Consider the following 24,632-nt stretch of genomic DNA (forward strand, 5'->3'; position numbering starts at 1 on the left):
AAAAAATAAAGATGAGGGGAAAACTTAAGAAACAAACTAATTTACAGAGAAAAAATGAAGTAATGCTAATTCTAATGACCACTTGTGGAGCTTGCTTTAGAAGCTTTCAGAAGCCAGAATCTGATATTGCTAATATTACTTTCTTTAAACTACAGATGCAGGAAGCAAACTCTTCAGACTGTAAAGGTCATGTCACCTCAAAAGTTGAGATTATAACTGTTTTGTTGTTGTTGTTGTTGTTGGAGGTGGGACTGGAGTTTGAACTCAGGGCTTTGTGCTTGAGCCACATCTCCAATCCATTTTGCTCTGGTTATTCTGAAGATGAAAGTGTCACAAACCATTTTCTTGGACTGGCCCCCATCCGTGATCCTCCCAATCTTGGCCCCCAACTAGCTAGGATTATAGCCATGATACCAGTGCCCAGTGCAACTGTTTTCATTATCAATTCTTGCCCTATCATCTCTGAGATTATCTTCAAAGAGATCATGAATAGGGAGACTTTATAAGACTTTGTAAACTTCCACTGCAAAATTCACTTAGCTGAGAAGAGGATCAGTGCTGATCCAAACACATCAGCTGATGCTACAGAAAGGATCGGGTCAGCTTTTACATTTTTTATAGTTCACAGTTAATAAACTCACAGACTTCTAGTGAAAAATAGTAATGTTTCAAAAACACACAGAACATTTTAACTAATAATAACTTAGCTTCTACCAGAGATATACTTTTATTATGTCTTTGTGCTCAATTATAAATGCATACATCAGCACTTATCAAAACAATCAGATATTTGACAATAAATATGCATTTCTTTTGCAACTAGAGATATTTAAAAATATATAAATTTAAAACATGAAATTGAGTACTATCAAGTAAAAATACTGGGATTATTACCTGTGTCTTTTTGTATCTGGCTTCATGTGCTGGGCAAGCAGGTTGATCGGTTTAAGAACATCATTATGCTGAATGCTCTGCCTAATTGTTTCTACTAAAGTGCTTGTTGCTTGTAGTTCCTCTGACAGAAGAGACGGTTTCTTTTCAGAATCTAACAATAAGAACACAGTAAGTTTTTTCTAATTATTAAGATTTTTCCAGAGTTGTGCCACTTTCTCCTTGTTTACTCAACATCATGTCCCTCTTGCTGATAAAATTATGTGACAATGTGCCAGCTAAAAAAATACTTTTCCAGCTCTCTTTAGATAGGGGAAACCTATCCCTCTGCCCTTTTCTTCACCTTAGATCTTCTTTTCTGAAGCTGGGATGTGATGATTTATCTTCCAGCAGCCATCTTGTAACCATGAAGCAACCTTTACTAATCAATCATAAAGCAGATATAACAAGGACCACTGATGGCACAGGAATTGCCCACTAATTCTGGACTGTCTAATTCATAATTTTTTCATTGAGAATTTTCCTTTTCTAATGGGAAGTAAAATTTTTCTGATTTTAGGTTTACAACATAATGCAATTCATAACATATTTATAAGAGAATAATCCTTACCTGATTAAGTCTGTTATCATCTGTGAAACATAGGAGAGTTTAATCCTAATTAATACAAAGATAATTCTAGGTCTATTAAAGGCAAACGTGCACAGATTTCACAGACTATAAAAGTGTTTCAGGAGAGCTGAATCATATACTAACTTTAAACATTAAATTTAAAAAATGTATGATTGACCTGGAAAAGGGGAATATTTTAACAATGTGGTAATTCCAAGAACATGCAATTTTATTTATACCCACATCAGCATAAGGACTACGTTTTCCTTTTTTTTTTTCTTTCTTTTTTGCAGCACTGGGGTTTGAACTCAGGGCCTTCTGCTTGCTAGGCACACTGTTATCACAGCCCTCCACATTCACATGAGATGAGAATACTGATCCAGTAATGACGCAGTCAGCTTCATTTTGAGTGCTTGTCACTAAGTAGTGTTGCACAGTGTATAGTTGTATAGTGTTTGGACGACATGATTTTCATGCTATCTCTTGTGACTAGAGTCTACTCAAAATATAATAAGCAACTCCACTGTTTCTCCTTTAATTTTTAAAATAGATTTTTTTCATTTTTAAATTTTATTTTTAACTTGCATATACTAATAAAAATGTGTTTCATTGTGAAAAACTGATTTATTGATCAAAATTTTAGTTTTTTCTCAGTATTGCTAATTAACCCAGAGACCAGCTTAACTATACTGTAGTTCCAGGCCAGTCTGAGCTACACAGCAAGACTGTCTCAAAAGAAAAAGCAAGCCAGGCGCAGTCTCTCAGGCTTGTAACTGTAGCTACTCAGGAGGCAGAGATCAGGATCTGGGTTTTAGGCCAGTCCATGACAATGGCTCGGGGTGGTGGCTCACTCTGTGTTGGGAAGCCAGGCTGGTGAAAGCATAAAGCAAGAGCCTATCTCAAAAATTACCAACACAAAAAGGGCTGGCAGAGTGGCTCACGTGGTAGAGCACCTGCCAACTAATCCTTTGTTGTCCTTTATATGAAATTTCCTCCACCTCCAAAGTAGCTGAGATTACAGACATGAGCCACCAGGCCCCACTGTGGACAGACTTTTATAATGTTTTCAAGATTCACCCATGTTATCACATGTATCAATATTTCCTTACTCTTTTTATTACCAAATAAAATCCACTGTAAGGATATACTAATCCCTTTTAGGATACGTGATTTGCAATTATTTTACTTCTCCATTCATAAGATGGCGAACATTCAGGTTGTTTCCATTTTTGGGCTATTATGAAAAATGCTAGTATGAACATTTGTTGATGAGTTTTATATAGAAATATGATAACTCTGAAAAATTAAGAGCTATGAAACTTAAAGTAGCTGCACAATTTTATATTCTAATCAGCAGTATATGAGATTTCTCCACATCCTCTCCAATTCTGATTCTGCAAGTATTTTTTCATGTGCATTTGGCCATTTGTACAACATTTTTTTTTCTTAATCTTAGGGCTTTGCACTTTTTAGACACTTAAGCCACACCCCCAACCCTGTTTTGCTTTAGGTATTTTTTGAATAGGGTCTCAAGCTTTTTCCAACCTGGATACAACACTCATATTTATGCTTCCTTCCTACCTAGGATGACACGCACGTGCCAACACATCCAGCTTTTATTGGTTGAGATGGGGTCTCGAAAACTTTTTGCCTGAGCTATCCTTGAATCACAATCCTCCTGATTGTGGCTTCCAAAGCAGCTAGGAGTAGAAGCATGAGCCACTGAGCCCAGCTCCATTTGTACATCTTTGAAAAACTATTTAGATCCTTTACCCATTAAAAAAAATTTTTATTATTGAGTTGGAAAGAAGTTCATTATGTATTCTGAGTACAATATATGATATGCAAATATTTCTCTCCAGTCTGTAGACTGATTTTTCACTCTGTTTATTTATTTATAGTGGTACTGGAAGTTGAACTCAGGGATTTTTTTTTTGCTAGGCAGGTGCTCTACCACTCAAGCCACACCTCCAGTCCTCTCTGCTCTGGTTATTTTTGAGATGGAGTCTCACCTTTTTTGCCCAGGCCTACCTGAACTATGATTCTCCTATTTTAAGATTCCTACCAAAGCTGGATTGACAGGCACATACTACCATATCTAGCTTTTTTCTGCTGAGTTTGGGTCTGGCAGAACGTTTTGTCCATGCTGGCCTTGAACTTTGACTGACTGATCTCCGCCTCCTAAGTAGATAGCAGAGATGTGAGCCACCAGGGTTTCACTTTTTGTTTTGTTTTAGGAAAAAGGAAAGATTAGTAGGATGACATTGAAAGGGGATAGAATGATGGGCAGCTATGCAAAGAAGCACGTTTTTACTTAGTTTTTTCCCTTCCTTCTTCCCCCACCAGCCCCCTTTTTTTGAGACAGAGTCTTGCTATGAAGCCCAAGTTGGCCTTCACAATTCTCCTGCCTCAGTTTCCCAAGTGCTGAGATTACAAGTATGTGCCACCATACTTAGTGGGTTTTTCTTCTCCTTTTGTTTTTTGTTTCGTGGTACTGGGGATTGAACGAAGGGCCTTACACCTTACACTTGTTAGGCAAGTCACTATGTCCAGGCCGGCCTGGACAGCAATCCTATTTGTGCCTGGGATGACAGGCTCTCGCCACCAACATCGAGCTACTGTGCCCAGTGGTTTTCTTAGTTTTAACCACATCAAATTTACCTACTTTTTCTGGTGTCATTTATATTGTTGCTACTGTATCTAAGAAAGGGACTAGAATCAATAACTAATAAAAAAAATAGAACTTGACTGGGAACTAGAGAGGAGTAGCAAGCAAGTGCCACAATGAGGTTTACCAGATTTTCTTTCTTTTCTTTTTTTTGTCCATACTGGGATTTGAACTCAGGGCTTCACACTTGCTGGGCAGGCACTATACCACTTGAACCACTCTGCCAGCCCTGTTTAGTGGTGGGTTTTCTCGAGATAGGGTCTCTCAAACTATTTGCCTGGGCAGGCTTCAAACTGCAATTCTCCCGATTTCTGCCTCCTGAGTAGCAAGGATTACTTGCTACTCAGTATTTCTTCATTTGCTCTACAGTCTTAGTATAACACTCATGGTTTTTTAACCAAGGAATGGGTCTATGAAGCTCCTCACATGGCCATTCCAGAAGTCATATCTTACTTAATTCTAATAGGTTTTTTAAAAAACTATTTAAATGTCAATTCATCAGTTAAAGTACCCAATCAATTTTTCTAAAAAAAAGTCTCATCTTGAGAGCTCTAAATTCTTCCCCACCACTAACTATAGAACATACTTGTCTATTTCAAGAGACAGAGGAAACAATCAATCTAATTCTACTCCTCCTGCTTAAAATGTATTAAAATACCATAATTAGAATAAAATAAAGGCAAAAAATAGCTTATATTTAATCATAATTTTATGACACATATTTCAAGGGAAAACTGTATTTTTTCCTCTACTTTTAAGTAAAAAAATTACAAAACAGTGATGAATGTTGAAAAAGGAAAAATAATGAAAACTTTCCCTGAGTAGCTAGCTATTAATAACAATTTTTGAGATATGTGGTTTTAGGCATTTTTCTATGCATATATTAAAAACACACAGAAAAACATTTTTCTACAAGAAAAAATTATATACTACTTTGCAACTTGTATTTTTTCACACAATGTACAATGAATATATGTATTTCAAGTATCTTATACAAATTACTCTCATACTATTTCTTGGTTACCAGCATTTCATAATTTGGATTTCCACAATTCTTAATTTGAAATTCCTGAGTTAAAACTTAACCACAGGCATGGTGGCTCATGCCTGTAATTTCAGCATTAAACAGGTAAGGCAGGAGGATCATAGAGTTTGACGCCAGCCTGGGCCACATAGTGAGTTCAAGTGCCCAGCCTGAGCTGCACAGTGAGACCATGTCTCAAAAAACCAAGGCTTGGGAACGTAGCTTAGTGATAAAGCTCTAGCCTAGCATGTACCAAGCCCTGGGTTCCACCAAAAGTCCAAATATTAAATATGGATGTTTACTATATTGTTCTCCAGAATGTGTCATTCTATACTTATAACAGTATATCAAAGTGTTCTTTCTGCCCCCACCGTCAACAATATGGAAAATTAATCTTCAAATTTTTTTTTTGCTAACCTGATGTTTACATTTTCCTTTAAAAAAATTGACATTTAAAGCTAGTATGACTGAGCATCTATTCATGTTGTGTTATGACTGAACTGTGCCCCAGCTCTAACCACTAATGTGCATTTATTTGGAGACAGGGCCTTTAGACATACAATTAAGGTTAAATGAGGTCCCAAGAATGGGAGGCTCTAGCCCAACATGATTGGGTATGTATTCGTGTGTATGCACACATGAGTCTGCACAGAGAAAAGGCTGTATGAGGATACAGTAAGAAGACAGCCATGGGCAAGGCAAGGACAGAGAGGCCTCAGGAGAAAAACCAAATCTGAGGAACTTTGCTCTTAGACTTCCAGCCTAAGAGCTGTAAGAAAATTAACCTCTGCTGTTTAACCCATCAGTCTGTGGTGTTTTGTTGTGGCACCCTATTACTATTTGTATGCCATCTTAACATTTTCCCATGGACTATCTATTAATATCATTTGGTCAATTATCCACTGAGTTGTGTTCTTACTGACTCACAGGCTACTGAGTAAATCTTCTGTAAAATATATTCTAAATATAAAAGATTAAAAATGAAGCCAGACTCTTTGAGACTATACCCACCCATATAACTGAAATCATAATCCTATACCAACATATTTATATTACCTATCCACTATGGGAATTTACTTCCAAATAACTAGTCACATTGGTATTTAACAAAGAAATTACTCAACTTAGTTAAGACCTGATATAGTTAAACAGGTCAGTACAATAACAAATCAATTTGAATTAATAAAACTAAATAATCTTTTTCTTCTTCTTCTCTCTCTTTAAACTCATGATTCTCTGGCCTCAACCTCCCACGTGTGGGGATTACAGGCATGCATCACCACCCCTGGCTGAGTTCTAATTCTATTCTTCTTTTTTCATTGCTGAATAGTATTTTACTCTATGGATGAATTGTGCATGATTTGCTTATTCATTGCCTGTGAAAGGACATCTGGGTTATTTCTGTTTGAATCTTTTATGTCTTTACTCTTATTTTACTTACTAAAATTCCTCCATGAGACATACAGAGGGTCTCCTGGTTCCTGGTGAAGGTTGATATTATCCCATAACAGCTGAATGTACACAAGTTTGCTATCCTGAGACAGAGATGATAGAGGAAGCTAAAAGAGATTAACAGAAAATATTTAGTACCCTAAGTATGGTAATTACCAATGGCCCTCAAAAAAACTCAATTATATGTAAAACAGATGAGTTCTTTCAAAACTCTGGACATAAAATTCTAAGCAAAACTGTAATTTTTATTAACGTTTGATGATAAATATCCTCATTACTTTCTGACATGTAGGTTTCTCATTTGACTTTCAAGGACTGGAATGACAACTTGGTAACTAGCACAAGGTCACATGAAAGGTTAACCATTATTACAACAAATTCTAAGGTAAGACAGACTGAGAATTTCCATGAACTTACCAGATAATTTTGTTGTATCTACTACTTCTCAAAATAAAAGAGTTAGAGTTTCTTAAAGAAAAGATTATGTTCCCTCCCAGGAGTTTGGGGTCTGGTGTCTCTCAACAATTAATATTATACAATAAAGGCACAACAGGAGCTCATTGTCTTTAAAGGAGTCAGGGATCCCAGTACAGATAGAGTAGGGGCTTTAGGAGCTAGGCAGCTCAAGTGTGGTATCAGTTTACCATTACTAGAATGCATAAATACACAGTAATGCATGTTAAAAAAAAAAAAAAGTAGTGCATGTTTCTATACAGTAATTACTTAACTTGTCTAATTTAATTATCATCTGAAAAAATACAGGTGATATAAGATCTTTGGAATAAGGCTGGTATGAGAATTTCAGGTGAGAATATGACAGTTCATGCCACTTTTGCAGCTAGATACTACCAAGTTCAAGCTACATGGATACAGGGCTACAAGAATTCTAAGAGAGAAGGCTCACTCTTTTCCATCCATTTTTCTCCCTACTGCAGGTTGGAATGTGAATATGATAGGCTGAAGACAAACTGTGGATGAGAAGAAAATCTTGGAAATGGAGTCACGCACAAGGATCTCAGGTCCTCCTTTCCCTAAATGTTTACATGAGAGAGAAATAAACCTATTACCTTATTAAGCCTCTGTTGTTGTATTATAAGCATAGAAGGTGGTATCCTACCTGTATACCTTCGTTACAATGTTCAGATGTGAGGATAAGTCCTGGCAAGTTACTGGGAAGGTCCAAACGTCTGAAGTACCACACGAGGTTCCAGAAAATGATTGGATGTTGATTGATGAAAGATGATGTATGAATTACCTGATCACCTTCGTTTTCTAACAAAGATTCAAGTTCTTTACGAAGCACTAGAGGACTCAAATACGGCACAGATACAGGAGGAGGATTGGGCCTTTTTCCTAAAGGGTCCTTTAAAAGAGTATAAAAAGAAGTGAATATTATCTATTTAATTCTTGTATGCTTATCAGTACTTTTCAATGAGATTAAACATCTCTATCCCGTTAAAATCAGTTATTCAGGACCACTGCTACATTCAGAAGAACATCCTAAGGAATGAAAACCTAAAACAAAGAAAGCCACTTAAATGCCCTTAAATCATTACAAGAGAAAAATCAATAATCCATATTCCACAGACCTTTTAAAATAATTTGTATTATTAATTTCTATGGTAAGTGTAATGTTTGATATGTATGCATTTTTCCTTTTCAGTTTATGCAAGAAACATTTGCACTTCAACGTTTATAATGATTACAGAAAAGAAGTATGGTCTTATTTTCACAATTCTAACAAATGGGGTAACTTTTTAATACTCCTTCTGAGACCTTTTATAATTATATCTACTAGCAAGTGCAAAGCCCTGAGTTTAAATCCCAATACTACACAAGTAAAATAACTCACTTACATTTGATTATAATAAAACATGATGGAATTAAATATAAGTTTTATAACTCAAATGAAGTAAGAAATGAAAAAGCGAGAAAACCAACATTGACTTTGTAAAAGTTATGCAAATGTTTGTGATCAGGTCATAAACAAATGAGCATTCCAGTGCCCAAATTGTACTCTCAAATACCATTTCCCATTAAAAAGAAATTTTCTTCTTAAAGAAATGACTCTAGATAAAGGAAATACATTAACATTAGCATGAAACATCTTGTCATATAACAAAGCAAGGAAGACTGGGTACAGTGGCATACGCCTATATATGCCAGCCTTTGTGAGGCTGAGGCAGTAGGATTCCAAGTTTGAGACTAGTCTGCGCTATATGGTGAAATCCTGTCTCCAAAAAAGGTAAAATAAAATGAAAGCAAGGAAGCTTTACATAAATTACAAAAAGACTATTAGAACTGTATCAAAACAACTAATGAGTCAACTTATAGAAGCTTCGAGCTGATCAAGAATCAGCGAATAATTAATTAAAACATCAGTATATTTAAACAACAATCTAAAAATGCTTAAAAAGTTCATAATGATACCTTCACCTAAATTAAGTGATCACTTCAAGAATGCTAGGGATCCCGCTGGCTATTTTTGAAAAGTGGTAAACAGAAGAATGAACAAAACATCAATATTGCTTTTCCAGTTCAATATCCATGTTCAGAAAACCAAATAAAGATACTGGGAAGTTTCTCTTTATAGAGCTATTTCATATAACAAAGAAGTAAGAGAATTAGATTATCATCATTTTACAGCTCCTAATAATTACTTATCTAAGCACATTAATAGTTAATATCACAAAAACAGTTCATGCTTTCTACTGGTAGGAACATACCACCATCATGAACCAGTCTTTAAAAAATAAACAGTAAAAACCCCGGAATCTGATCAAATTTCTAGACACAAGTATCAATTTATGAGGTTACAATCAGTCAAATCAGGACTGTGGAACCTGTAGTGTTTGAAGGACAAATGACCCAATTTCAGGAACAAATAAATTACAAAGGAAGGCTGGGAGCATGACTCAAGGAGAGCACCTGCCTAGCAAGCAAAGGGCCCTGAGTTGTTTAAAAAACTGCAAGGAGAGGGAAAAAGTCTACAGATTGAAAATGACTACAATACATACCAAACAACTGCAAGGCATGGACTTTATTTGATCTGATGTCTCAAACTATACCTCCTCATGCAGACATATTTGACACTTCTGAAACAATTAGAAATTTGAGCAAAGACTGCATGATCTGATGATATTATTATTGTTTTTGGTATGATGGCATTGTGATTACTTTTTTGAAGCCATCACTTAGAGATACATGTTGAAATAGTTACAAATAGGATACACCTGGCATGTTTGAAATGTCCTTCAAAATAAACTAGGAAAGGGGAAGTGAATGAGGAGTTTATAAAAGAATGGCTATGACTAAAAATGACTGAAGCTTGATGGATCAAGAGACTCGTTATACTCTTCTGCTTACTTATGGGAATGTTTCTATCACTTTTCATGTGTGCAGTGTTCAGACCCATACTTACAGGAGTTCACAGTAAACGTACAGATTGCAAGGTTACATACCACAGCTTCCTGCAGACTGTTTGGAAGACTAACTGTTGATATGCCATGATATGGTCTTTGGGAGAAGTCAATATTTTGCAAAGGGCCTCCAACACTGTGACTTCGAGTCAAAGATACATTTCGTTTTGATAGACTATTAGGCACAGATGAAATTTTCATAGTTTGGACATCTCCACTGGCTTTCTTTATTTCATCACTTTAAAAAATGAAGAAATGCTGTGTTAGTCACAAAAAACAATGTAAATCTAGAGAAGTAGAGAACTTTCTACAATGGGTTTTGAGTCTAAGTATACCTGAGAAGAATCAGAATAACCTCAGAACTACTTGATACTGGGAGTGGTGCAAACTGTAATCCTAACACTTGGGAGGCTGAGGCAAGAGTACTGCGAGGTAGAGACTATGCTGGGATACACAGAGACCCTGTTTCAACACCCCCCTAAAAAAAAAAAAAAAAATGTGGGGCTGGGCTGGAAGTATAGCACAGTGGTACAGCACTTGCCTCCCATGTGTGAGGCCCCGGGATCAAGCTCCAGCAACCTCCCCGAAAAAAGAACTAAAATTTTCTATGCATCTTAATAAATCTAGTCAAAAGAACAGATGACTGGTGAAAGGTAAGAAGAGGACATGTGCTATAATTTAAAGAGATTAAAGGCCCATTCAGTTGCTTTATTCCAACATTATTTCATCTTTATTAAACAAAATGACCTAGAAGTATACTCCATGAATTAAGTACAGTGGATTCACTGACAGGCCACAATCTACCTGAGGATAGAGACCAGATCTCACCTACTTTTTTGTTTTGTTTTCTTTCCCAAGATCGTCTTGAAGTCAAGACCTTCCTGCTTCAGCCTCCTAACTGGTAGGATCACAGGATTGCGCCACTACACTTGAATCTTACTTACGTTTTTATTTTTAGAGCCTAGAATAAATAGGTCCTCAAGAAATTTGATTTAATCAACATTTAAGAGTAAAATAAGAGGACTGGGACTGGCGATACATACCTTTAGTTCCATCTACTCAGGAAGCAGAAATTGAGAGGATCTTGGTTCAAGGCCAGCTTGACCAAAGAAGTTAACAAGACCCCATCTCAACTAATAAACCAGGAATGGTGGTTCACAGCTGTAATCGAGCTACTCTGGGAAGCATAGGTAGTAGTTGGATTGAGGTACAAGGCAAGGCCAACCCCAAAATATAAGACCCGATCCAAAAAATAAGCAAAAAATGGCTGGGTTGTGGCTCAAGTAGTGGAGCCAAATAAATAACCAAGTATATGAATAAATAAATAATAAAGAGTAAAATATACACTTTATACAAAAGAAAATTCTTTTACTGTTAAAAGTTCACTTTGTAAAAGAACACGTTATTTTTAAACATTTATTAGGGTGTATTATTTGCACAGGGGATTTCATTGTGACTTTTCTATATGTGCTTACAATGTACCTTGGTTAGACAGACTTCTTCCATCATTCTCTCTCATCCACACACCACAACCCCCACAAAAGAACAGCTTAAAATACTACACTTAGTTAAAAAATGTTTTATCATCAGATTTATTCACTAGATATTTTAAAACCTTTTTTTGTTCTTCTGGGCTGGGGATCAAACACAGGGCCTTGTGTATATGAGGCAAGCACTCTACCACTGAGCTACATCCTCGGTCACTGGTTTTTGGAGACAAGAGTCTCTCTATGCAGTTAAGGCTGGCCTTGTACTCCCCATCCTCCTGCCTCCACCTCCCACTGCAGAGTGCTGGTAGTACAGATGCACAGCACCACACCAGCAGATTAAAATCTTCAGATGCTGGGATTGACATCTACATGAGTCAGGCATCTTTACTCCAAGTTTTTCTGGAAGCACTTGACTTATAAAGAGTTGTCACCCTCTGGTACCTTGAGTCAACCGCCTGGCTTGCTTCTTCACTTATGACCTGGTTATGTTTCTGGAAATCCATGAAGTTGATCAAGTCAGGTTCTGCTGAACCACAAACAGGTTTGTGCTCTGAGGGTTCACTAGCCGATGGCAAGCTGCCACTCTGTAAACTGTCACCAGAGGTACTTGGCTTCAAGAAAAAGCTGAATATCAAAGCAGGGGGAAATATATGTAAAAATCTAGGCCTTCAAAATTCCATCATATTTAGAATTATTAGTTTATGATAAAGCAACCATTAGTGAATGTGACAATTCATAAGGGAAATACTATTTCAAACAACACACTTCTGTTTTCACTCCCTCCTACTCTTAAAATTTTCAAATGAAAATGTCTAGACTAGTTCGATAAAAGACTGCTTCGCACTTTTTGAGAACTATTAAAGAAAGCTATGAAGGAAGAGGAAATTTAAAGATATTTTACTAATTTCTAAATTTAAAAAAAAAAGAGTGCTGGGTGTGGTGGTACAGCAATTGGGAAGCTGAGGCAGGAGGATCTTGAGGGAAAGAAGAGGGAAGCAGGAAGGGAGAAGAGCTGTCAAAGCAGCATGTTAATAACCTGTAATTGTTTATGGTACCTTTACCAGCTTCCTAATTTGTTTTGTCTCTAGTCATTTCTGCTCTTCTCTATTCATTATTTTATTTATTTATTTATTTATTCATTCATTTATTTGCAGTACTGGGGCTCATTATTTTACTTTCATCGTCTCTCCCTCCTTCCACTGGGTAAGGGTAGGGCCTCACAAAGAACATCAGAGAATTTTCTGAGATAATGGTAATATTCTATGTAAGGGCTAGATTTGCACAAATGCATGCATTTACGCCTCAAGTGGTACATTTAAGATCCATACATTTTATTGTGTGTAATACTGAACTTTGATGATGTACATTCTGAAGTCTTTGGGGGAGAAGTGTATTACACCTTCACCATACTTTTGTTTGTACTGGGGTTTGATCAAGGTTTCACGCTTGCCAGGCAGGCACTCTACTGCTTGAGCCATCCCTCCAGCCTTTTACCATACTTCTAAATGAATAAAAATATATGACTGATGGGTAATGAGACAGGAAGACAGACAGGTAGTAAAGCAAGCACAGTAAAATATAAATTGGAGAATACACAGGTGGACATATTTGAATATTCAATGAAAAAAGAAATCATTAAACTGGCTGGGGGTGGTTCCGTGGTACAGCATAATTCCCAGTACTCCTGGCCCCAATACCATCTTCAACCTTTGTCATACACTTCAAATTTTCCATAATGACATTAGGGTGGGGACTGGAGGGGGAGCAGGGGTAATCAATAATACTCCATTATACCAAATTAGGAAGTATTTCTTTTAAAAAGGTTATTGTCACAATAGCTTAAAAAAAAACTCAACAAAAAAGTATAGGACTAAAGGAGAATAATTTGAGATATTGTAAAGGACACAACATACCTGAAAAATATGGAGATGTACATTGCTCATAGATAAGATAGTAACACTGAAAGTCCATTTTCCCCCAGTTAATCTATAAATCTAATGTGATCTCAATGAAAACTAGTTGAATTTTTTTGGGGGGTAGGGAGATTCAAATTTATAGGAAATAAGTAACTGTAAACTGGGAGAAAAAAGAAAACATCCAAGAGGAGGAACTCTCCACTACCAAGCAGCCATCACACAAAGACAGTGTAACAACAACAGAGCACAGACAAGAATGCAGAATCAGAGTGAGGCACACTGGGAACTTGATAAGGAAGACACCACATATTGCTAATGAAAAGACAAAGCTGGACATCTACTCCAAATGGAGTAAAGATATCTATCGCAGGAGTAAAATACAAGAAACATTCAGCCTAGCATGCATAGAACCTCAGTTTGATACCCAGTACTGGTAGGGAGGGCAGGGAACCGCAAGATGATTCAGAGAGAAAAAAATATTAATGCCTAAGTCATGGGGAACAATTTGAAAACAAAAGTCCAAAAATCACAACTCATGAGGTGCAAAGTTAGTGGAATATGACATTAAAATTAATGATTTATCTTCAAGGAATTAGTATTAAGAATATTCAAGAGAAATAAGCTCAAAAGAAAAACAGGCAAGGAACATAAGCAGGTAATTCACAGAAAATGCTGGAATAACCAAGTGTGGTGGTATACACCTGTAATGCTAGCACTTTCATGGCTGAAGCAGGAGGATGGTGAGTTTGAGGCCAGCCTAAGCTACATAGGAAGAACTAGGCCAGTCTGGACTACACAGGAGACCCTGTCTCAACAAAACAAAAAAGCAGAAACAAAAACAAAACAAAATTAAATCTAAAAGAAAATGCTGGAATAACTAACAAGTAATGAAGAGATACTCAAACTTACCATTATTCAGAGAAATTCAAACAAGCGACACAAGACTATAATCCTACCACTTAGGAGACTAAGGCAGGAAGAAATAAGAATTCTAGGCCAGTCTGGGTTTTATAGTAAGAGTCTATCTCAAAAAAGACTGGGACACGACTCAAGGAGTAAGTGGTTGCCTAACAAGTACAAGGCCTGAGTTCAATCCCTAGTACCGTCAAGAACATACCACAGACAGCAGAGCTGGTTTCTTTGTTGGATAAGCGAATGATGGGAATGAGGAAAAAGATAAATAAGGGCCCTGACCAATGATGACAGTGGTCAAGAACTAAAACTAAATTTCATTCCTGAAGCTAAAAGGAAAAATGGAGGGGAAACACCTTTGAAGGTGTTTTGGTTTTTTTTTTAAAGCAACTAAAGGGGCCGAAGATATAGCTCAGAACAAGTAATTAGTATATGCAAAGTCCTGGGTCTAATTCCCAGGACTCAAAACAACAAGGGGCTAGAGGTTTGCCTCAAGTAATAGAGCACCTGCCTAGCAACTATAAGGCCCTGAGGTCAAGCCCCAGTAACACAAAAGAAACAAACAAAAAAATCTAAAAGCAGACAATAATATAAAGTTCACTTGGTCAATAAAATATTACTGAAATTAACATAGCTAAATTAATGTAAATATGAATGTATTTACATATAAACATTAAAGTGATATTTTAATCATTTAAATTGGTAGGCTATGTCTCTCAATTACATAACAAACTTCTAAATACTTGATGACTGATTACAGACCAGCTACCATTCTATCACCTGGAAGTTGTTCATCTCACTGTATCAGAGTGACAATTTAAGAGACATAATTAAGGTCACCAAGGCAGAAGGTTTAAAATAATGCCTAACGTAAGAGTTTTGGATTACCTACAACGTTTAGTTCCAAGAATTAACTACTAATAATGATGCCAAATAAAATGGAGTAGTCGTCTCCATTTCCTACTAGCATTTTCTAATCAAGTACTAAAATGGAAGGAGAAGAATGAGAGGCTTGGGGTATAAACAGTTCTCTCCTGCCTCAGGAGTCATGCTGTCTAGGGAGCACTTACATCTTGAAGGAACATTTGTAATACTAACCTTGCAGATCCTCTCAAGTCTTTAAATTCTATATTAAGAAGAGGCAAGAAGTTGCTTTTACAGAATGGACAGGTTGTATTCAAATTTGAATCATCTGCTGTCCATCCAGCCATAATTTCTTCATCATAAACTAAAGCTCCACAAGCTCTACATTGTGAACAACTCGACATCAAAACCTAAGAAGAGGAAAATAAGGACAATGAGAGTCTCCACGCTGAGAAGAAACAGGACAATCTCTTGACATAAACAGAATTTTATTTTATTGATCACATCTGGAATTAACAGTTCTATTACATTATAAGTGAAACTACCAGTTAGTTAATTGTCTTACAAGACACCAAATTAATTCAACAAACTGACTTATTTTATTATTCTGTCCACAGAATACTGTTAAATGCTCTTCTAAAATAAAAATACATTTATGCCACTTTATCATGAACATAATATAGAACTTTTACCTCCATTGCACAATTCTGATAGATGCTAGACATACTGGTATTTTGAGAAGAACCATGGTCTGATTTTTCAAAGTCCTGCCCCTTTATGCCTCTTGGAAATGGAACTTCACCTAGAGAGGAGTATGCAGCAAAACACATTATAGGTTGATGACAGAGCTCAGCAGTAGTGCTTGCCTACTACAGGCAAGCCCCCCAGAATAACCGCCCCCCTTCCCCGCACACATACACACATATAAAACGAAGACAGGGCTGGAGGTGTGGCTCAAGTAGTAGAGCCCTTGCCTAGCAAGCACAGGACCTGAGTTTAAACGCCAGTATCACAAAACAAACGAACAAAAAACAAAGACAACCAAATAAAACATTATGCAGGAGAAATGTTCTTACGCTTTAGAAATAAATAAGTGTTTAGGAGGCAAGTATCATGAGACCTGCCATTTATTTTCAAATGTTAAAATATATAAATGTGTATATATAAAGTCAATTAAATTTATATAGAGGATATATAATTGCTCACTAGGTAATTCTTCAGTACTGCTAAAATTAAATATAATATAGGTGACTGTAGTACTTATAGATCATATAAAATCAGAGTAAGAGTAAGATGTGGCTATTATTAAAAATCTATCAGATCATATCAACAAATGAGCTTATGGGGGTAAGAGCTATGGGAAGGTTATTAAAACAAGAAGGGCTGGGGATGTAGCTCCGTGATAGAGCACTTGCCTAGCATGCACCAGGCTCTGGGTTCAACTCTCAGCTCCACAAATAAAGAACTAAATTAAAACAAAACTAAATATACCTGTTGAATGATGTAGTTTTCCAACATCTCCACTGCTGCTGCTACTGCCAAGGCTTGTGCTGCTCTGGGTAAGTTCACTGGGAACCAGCCCTGAGATACTTGTGTTAGATGATACATTCTCCCCCAAAATATGATCTTCTAGGCCAGCAGGGAAGTTGTAATCTCTGCTAGTTTCTTCCTTTAATTGAAAAGAATAAAACCTCACATGCATACATAATTCCTTCTCCAATGGTAATATATTCACTCTACCCTTTCAGAATTAAATTCCATTTAAATCAAACCATCTCTTTATTTTTCAAAACCATTAACTTATCTTACTATTATTTGAAACTTTTCTCCCATACTCCAAATAACAAGTGATGGACAATACTGTGTTGTGCCCCAGGTGTTCGAGGTCTAGTGTCTCTCAATATTATAAAATAAAGGAATGCTAGGAGCTCACAATTTCCAACAGAATCAGAGATCCCAGGGGGGATGGGGGCTTTGGAGTCAGACAACTAGATTATGATCACGGCTGTCCATCACGCATTAGGCATATTAACACACAGAAATTACTTAACTTCTCTAACTTTTAATTACATCAATGAAAAATATAGTTAATATAAAAACCTTTCAAATTAGGTTGTTCTGAGAATTTCCAGGAAGAATCTGATTGTTCAGAATAACAAATATCAATTTTAGAAGCACAAAACATGAATAAAGTTCCAAACACTGCTTCTTAATTACTATAAATGAAGTTTTAGAAAAAAAAACTTTTCAATTATCAGTTTCTTTTTTGTTTGATTTTTTTCTTTAAAGAAGATTTGTATCTTCTTTGGCATAAAACAATGCTAAATAATTTTTAAAAATTAAGTATTTGCTGGACACCAGTGGCTCACACCTGTAATCCTAGCTACTTGGGAGGCAGAGATCAGGAGGATCGTTAGTCAAAGCCAGCCTATACAAATAATTCTTGAGACCCTATCTCGGGGGAAAAAAAAATCACAAAAAAAGGGCTGGTGGAGTGGCTCAAGGTGAAGGCCTTGAGTTCAAACCCCAATACCACACACACACACACACAAAAAAAAAAAAAAAACAGAAAAAGAGGAAATTAAAAAAAATTGACAACAAACAGTATAATCAATCTTGATATACATTCTACTGACTTACAAGTATACATCCGTAACCATGTAATAATTTTTTACAAATTAGAATACTGTTTTAACCTATGCTTCTCATGTATTTTATTGTCCTTAAATAGTCTACTTTATTTTCCCTGTATTTTTTAAACTCCTGTAAACAGTGTTTTACTGATGTACTGTTATATATTTAGTAAATCCCCTGTTGTTTAAACATTGAAATGCTTTAAATCTTATTTAAATGAACTCTTTTGAGTCATCTTTACACATATTCCTATTTCCTTAGATTAAATTCTGGATAAAATTTATAAACATCTTAAAGACTTTTAATTCACTGATTCATTTGCAAACATTTATTAGACATAGCACATTTTCCCTTTGCGAGGCACTGCTACTGGTGCCAGCACTATAGCAATGAAAAGACAAGATCCAAGACTACTTGAAGATCTGAGACTACTTACACTGTCAAATATTCCAAATCCAAATGACCATGTAAAAAGATGTTTTCTAACACTGTTAGGTAAGATTTCAAAAATTAAATGGTCCCCATGTTGTTATAATATAAAGCTCCTTCCTTCCTCCCTCCCTCCGTCTATGCTGGAGATTCAACTCAGGGTCTCTGTTCTACCACTTGAGCTATGCCCCCACCCCACAATTTAATTACTTTAAATTCAAGTAATATTTCTCCTACGTTCTTTTCAAATAGCATGAAAGTCTTACTTGTCCAATTTCTTTTTCCATACTTCTACTTCCTTGTTCAGAGCTTTATCAATGTGAAATATTAACTTGAAAAATGCATGATGTTTTAAGGTTCCATGATTTTTTATACTATTCTCTGAAATATAACATTCTGCCACCTTATTGTTTTAACATAATAAATAATCATAAATTTCAAATTCATCCTTAAAAGCCCTGTTTAGATGCCATGTGCTTTGCTTTTTCTGGACAGACCCAACATGACTCTTCATCTGCTGCTTTTCATGTCTTCTGCTAATTCACTGATTCTAAGGTGAGAGCATGGGCTCCAAAGCCCATTTCCATGGCTTCACATCCTGTGCTGGCATTCATTCACGACTTGTGTGATCTTTGTCTGCGGTACTACGGTTTGAACTCAGGGTCTTCACCTTGAGCTATGCTACCAGTCCTTTTTTTTTGTGATGGGTGTTTTCGAGATAGGGTCTCTCAAACTATTTGCCTGGGCTGGCTTTGAACCACAATCCTCCTGATCTCTGCCTCCTGAGTAGCTGGGATTACAGGCATGAGCCACTGCGCCCAGCTTACTTGTGTGATCTTGAGACGTTAATTAACCTCTTTGAATCTCTTAACTCGTCTATAAAATGGACATATCCTTATTACTACTTCATAGGGTTTCTATTAAATTGAATCAATATTTATATGTTTGTGTGTATATATATGTATATATATGTATATATATTCCTGGACTGTGTAATTCTGTGAACACAAAGATGAAACTTAAATTTTTCTCTGTAAAATAAGCAAAATTTCACCACTTCCATTTTCACAAAAAAATATAATGATCAACTCTACTTACAATGATTTTTAAAAGAGAATCATTTTTTGTCATACTGTATGAAACTTACGGATTAAACTGAAGACTCAATATATATTAAGGATATAACAGGCAGAAGTTACTTAAAAAGTAAAGTGCTATGCAATTATAACATGGCATCATTATTAATTTCAAATACAAATCATTAGTGCTTTCAAAGAAATAAACTTAATGTTTTAATTTATATTTACCTATGGAATTATAAAGTGACTCCAATATCCTACTTCTACATTGTTAATTTCCTTACATATATGTTCAAATTATTTTAAGAAACAGAATATGCAGTTTTATACTGCAAGAAAACCAGTTACCAGAAATCTCTAAATTATACGCACGCACACATGTACTACAAACACCCCAAATCAGACAGAATACATACATAAGACTTCCTTACCTCATCATCTGAGTAGCTGTAGGCAGATGCTACAGCCACCCACATCTTACTGGCTACTGTTGCTGCTTGTTTCATACCAGATTTTAGGACATCTATCTTGGGTCCTGAGAGTATACCATCCAGCTTTAGTCCTGACAACGAATTTACTACAGACCCCAGTGAGCTATGTGGTGAGGAACGCACCAATGCTGATAAAGAAGGTGAACGATCTTTAGAAGTTCGACGGGGAGTTTGTTGCTTGGAACGCCCTGTAAAAGTTTTAGATCTGGACACTGCAGGGGGGCTCTTTTCACTTTCTGTGTTTTCCTGTGCTGGTGAACCACAATCTAAAGGTAGGCTTGATCTCCTTTCTAAATGGTGAATAGATGTAGTAGTAGTACCAGACTCTCTGTTTCTCTCTCCATGCAATTCCATACTGGAAGATTTACTACCCAGGGGACTTTTTAAGTTCATGTAACTTTCAATTTCATCAGCCAGATTACGTGAAATAACTGGAGAAAACATCTTATCTTCAGAATCAGGAGTTTTTTCTTCTATACATTCAGTGGCTAAAAGAGATAAAGGATCTAGTCCAGTTTCAACATCTTCCCTCTCAATGGCTTTAGCAACACCATGTGAACTACTTCTCTTACTCATTGGATGTTTGGATCCTGCTTTCAAGTCTCTGGACTGATTACTGTTACTATCATTTTGCAGATTGCCACAGGTAGCCTTTCTTGTAGTAGTTTTAGCTACATTGTCATCAACTGCAGGTTCTAAGAGCTCTTGGCTTTCCTCAAGCATCTCTAGCACAGGAGATGATCTATGTTCCGAATCCCAAGTGCTTTCAGACACATGAGTCCTTGTATCCACTAGATGACAGCTAACATTCTCAAAGCTATGGGTCCTTGTGATGTGAAGTTGACTAGTCTTAGGATATGTCAATGCTGCTGTGAGAATCTTGGCATCTGCTCCCATCATGATAGCCATTTCATTTGAATTCAAATCCAAACTGCTCTTCTTAAGTAACATTCCTGCTCTACTTGCAGAACTAAAACTACAACTCCTCTCTGGAAAATGCTTTTGTCTTTTTTCTCCTCTATCACCATTCTTCTTCAAATTAGTAACTTCATCAAAGACTGCATCTTCAACTGGATCTTGAGCAGAAACTAGCACATTTGATGTACTACCTAAGTGGGACAGTGAAATATTAAATATTATTAATCAGTTTTCCAATGAAGCATATAAAAATGTTGGTTTTTCTGATTATGAAAGTGACTCATGCTGAGAACAAAAATTCAGGAAATTTAGAAGGTATACAGAAAAAGTACTCCCCCAAAATCTATTCAACCCTGCCTCTCAGAAATAGCATTTTCATGAAAAACCTGTCTTTATCCTCTATGCATATAGATACACATAAAAAAAAAGATCATGCAATATATGCTGGATATATCCATATTGTTCACTAAATATATCACATTTATCAATAAACATAAGTCTATTCTTATTTGTCACACTGTAAGAGCCTATTTAAGAAACATTCTGAGTTAAAGAGCAGACTTCAAAAAAAAAAAATCTCTTCTATCTCAGCTTTCATTACACTCTACTCACAAATACCTGCTAGGAGGCTGGAAATACAGCTCAGTAGTAGAATGCTTGCTCGGCATACACAAGGCACTGGGTATGATCCCCAGCATGGGGTGGGGGGCCGGCGGTGAAGCTTAACTATTTCAAATAAAAGAACTGCTTTAAAGTAGAAAATTGCTTAGACTTGGCAAATTCTAAGAAAGTTGATAAAATCTTAAGTAGTTTAATTTTTTTCATATATACTCATTCTTTCAACAAATATCTGAATGCCTACTTGTACCTACTGTATGAGGTGCTAGGAAAACAATAGCAAATAAAGCAGACACAATCTCAGTTCTCAAAAACCCCAGTATGGGATGGAGTAAACAAATATATACTATCGTCTTAAGGATCTCCCTCTGCTTTGGGGGATTCAAATAGTCTTTTTACTCTTTGCTACCATCCAATTTTCTTCCACTCCATGACCAGAAGTTATTTCCTATTTGACTGTTCTTGAAATTTAAGTTCATAGGAACATTTGTTCCCCTGCGACAATCATATGATGAAATTCTAACCCCAATGTGATGGTTTGAGAGTAGGCCTTTGGGAGATAATTGGGTCATAAAAGTGGAGCCCTCATGAATGGGATGTAAAGCCCTTATAAAAGAGACAGCAAGGTGGTGGAGTGGCTCAAGTGGTAGAGCGCCTGACTACCAAGCACAAACCCCTGAGTTCAAACCCCCGTACTTCCAAAAAGAGAAAAGACTCCAGTGAGTTCTCATGCTCTTTCTACCACATGAGGATATAAAGAGAAACAGGCAGTCTACAATCTGGAAAAGGGCTCTCAATAAAATCCATTATGCTGGTACTCTAGTCCAGAACTGTAAGGAATTTCTGTGGTTTGTAAGTCACTAGTCATATGTTAAAGCTGCTCCAACTAACTAAAATGGCACCCATTTATACTAAAGGTGTTCCCTCTTTCTCTCAGCATAAAGAACTAGAAACTTGTGGCGGGGGGGAGGGAACTGCCTTTGACACATGCAGGGTTTTCTTTTTTCTCTTCTTTTTTGAGAAGGGATCTTGCTATGCAGCCCAAGCTGGCCTCAAACTCAAATCCTCCTGCCTTTGCCTCACTACCATGCCTGGTTACAATTTGTTTTTAATCTAGCAAATTGATTTCAGTATTATTTTAATCTCTCAAATTAATACTAATTAATACTTATAATCATGTAAATTAATCAGAGCTAATAAAAAGCATTTTTAAGACTTTTAGGGAAATTAAAAAACCTATTTTACACTTCAAAATTGATATCTGCTTTGCCAACAGATGAGAAATAGATTTTTGAAAATATCATTGTCTCTCATTCAAAAATCATTGATTTTTGAAAATATCAGGACTTTACTAGCAAATCTTACTTTCAACTTTAAAATTAACTGACCATTTAACATACTTTCAAAAGCCCCAATATCACCTGCTCTTTTTATGATGGAATCAACCCTCCTAGATAAAGACGTAATATGAAAGTAGGATGAGTAAGAAGAGAAGGAAACACACCAGAGACCAAAACACTTCCACTTCAGTATTTGGAGAGGATTTCTCAACCTTGTTGAAGAAAACTCTACCCTCCTTTCTCCTACCCTGTTGCTGGGAAAACAGGATCCAGAAATACTAGATAGCTAGATAGCCATAGATATACACACATATATGTGTATGTGTATGTATACCTATACTATCTATATGTACATATGTACAGATTATGTATATGTTTATATATGTATGTATATGTATATATACACACATATACATACATCAATTCCGTTCTCAAAAAGCTTTTAATACCACCTCTTGAATACTATGCCCCAAAGTCTATAATTAGTGATATATTTGGTATCACAGAATATTCAAAGAGTAAACAAAAATTCAAGGAACTCACATACAAGTTCATTACAAATACTTAATCATAAATAAAAAGTAGTTCAGAGCCTCTGTTAAAAATAGGCCAAAATTAAAGACCACTCTGTATTTGTACAGAGTGGAAATGATACATCTCTTTTTCTTCCATTTCCTTCAATAACAGGATTACTCTGCCATATAAAAGCCTTCTGTCTTCTGGAACTTGACTTCATCAGTGCCTGTGGTTTTTGTTTTGGTAGTACTAAGGTTTAAATGCAGGTGCTCTACCACTTGAGCCATGCACTAGCCCTTTTTACTTTTAATTCTTTTTCAGAAAGGTTCTCAAGCTTTTTGCCTGGGCTGGCCTTGGACGGAGATCCTCCTACCTATATCCCAACTATTTCTCATAGTTGGGATTACAGGTGTACACCGCCACACCTAACTTGTCTGGGGTTTTGAGAGGTTCGGGAGACCCTACAGTATTCTCATGATCCATGATGAAAATGAGTGACCAAACTGAGAACAGGTACTACCAATAGGAAATGCATTCTACATACCCATCCTGTAAAAAGCTAAATATGAATGTCCCTTTGCATCCCATGAAGACTGAAATACATCATGCTCAAGTGTTTTATATAAAATGACATAGCCTTTGCATATAACTTATACATATTCTCAGGTATGTTTTAAATCATCTCTAGATTACTTAAAAAATCTAATACAATGTAAATAGTTGTTATACTGCACTGTTTAGTGAACAATGATAAGAAAAAACACTGTACTTGTTCAATACAGATAAAATTCTTTTCTAGTATTTTCAACTCATGGTTGGTAGATAAGAGAATCTATGGATACCTTTTTGTTGTCAGTACTAGGTTTGAACTCAGGGCTTTGTATGGGTGAGGCAGATACTCTACCACTTGAGCCACCCTCCAGCCCTTTTTTTTTCCCTTTGTACTGGTTATTTTAGACCTGTAGTCTCACTTTTTGCCCAGGATGGCCTGGGCCATTTTCCTTCTATTTTATGCTTCCTGCCATTGCTGGGGTGACAGGCACTCACCACTATGTCCAGTTTTTTCATTAAGCTATGATCTTGAAAATTTTTTGCCTGGGCTGACCTGGAACCATGATACTCCTGATCTCAGCCTCCCAAGCACCTAAGATTACAGGCCTGAGGCATCAATGCCTGATTTTTTCTTTTTTTTTTTTTTGAGACAAGAGTCTCTCTATGCAGGTCAGAAAAGCCTTGAACTTGTTACATAGCCTAGCCTGCCCTCAAAAAGAAGATTCATTTGCCTCAGCCTCCCTTAGTGCTGGGATTATAGGCATATGCTACCATACCTGGCTCCAGACTATACCCTTAAATAACAGGTT

At 36.4% G+C, this 24,632-nt stretch overlaps 1 protein-coding gene across 10 annotated transcripts in view; it reads right to left on the minus strand.

Annotated features, from left to right (window-relative positions):
• Dennd4c (DENN domain containing 4C) overlaps positions 1–24,632 on the minus strand; it is a 119,211-nt gene that overhangs the window by 3,147 nt on the left and 91,432 nt on the right. For 9 of the 10 annotated variants that reach the window (XM_074051732.1, XM_074051736.1, XM_020182418.2 and 6 more), the window contains 9 exons: positions 19,820–20,988; positions 16,738–16,915; positions 15,939–16,048; positions 15,481–15,656; positions 11,996–12,178; positions 10,107–10,302; positions 7,763–8,008; positions 6,635–6,752; positions 895–1,045 (listed from right to left, as the gene is read on the minus strand). In XM_074051732.1, coding sequence (XP_073907833.1) covers positions 895–1,045; positions 6,635–6,752; positions 7,763–8,008; positions 10,107–10,302; positions 11,996–12,178; positions 15,481–15,656; positions 15,939–16,048; positions 16,738–16,915; positions 19,820–20,988 — 2,527 coding nt within the window. The remainder of the gene's footprint in view (positions 1–894; positions 1,046–6,634; positions 6,753–7,762; positions 8,009–10,106; positions 10,303–11,995; positions 12,179–15,480; positions 15,657–15,938; positions 16,049–16,737; positions 16,916–19,819; positions 20,989–24,632) is intronic. The other variant, XM_074051734.1, reaches the window with a different exon arrangement.

The sequence above is a fragment of the Castor canadensis genome, chromosome 13 (assembly GCF_047511655.1).
Source record: "Castor canadensis chromosome 13, mCasCan1.hap1v2, whole genome shotgun sequence".
NCBI classification, from domain to species: Eukaryota; Metazoa; Chordata; class Mammalia; order Rodentia; family Castoridae; genus Castor; species Castor canadensis.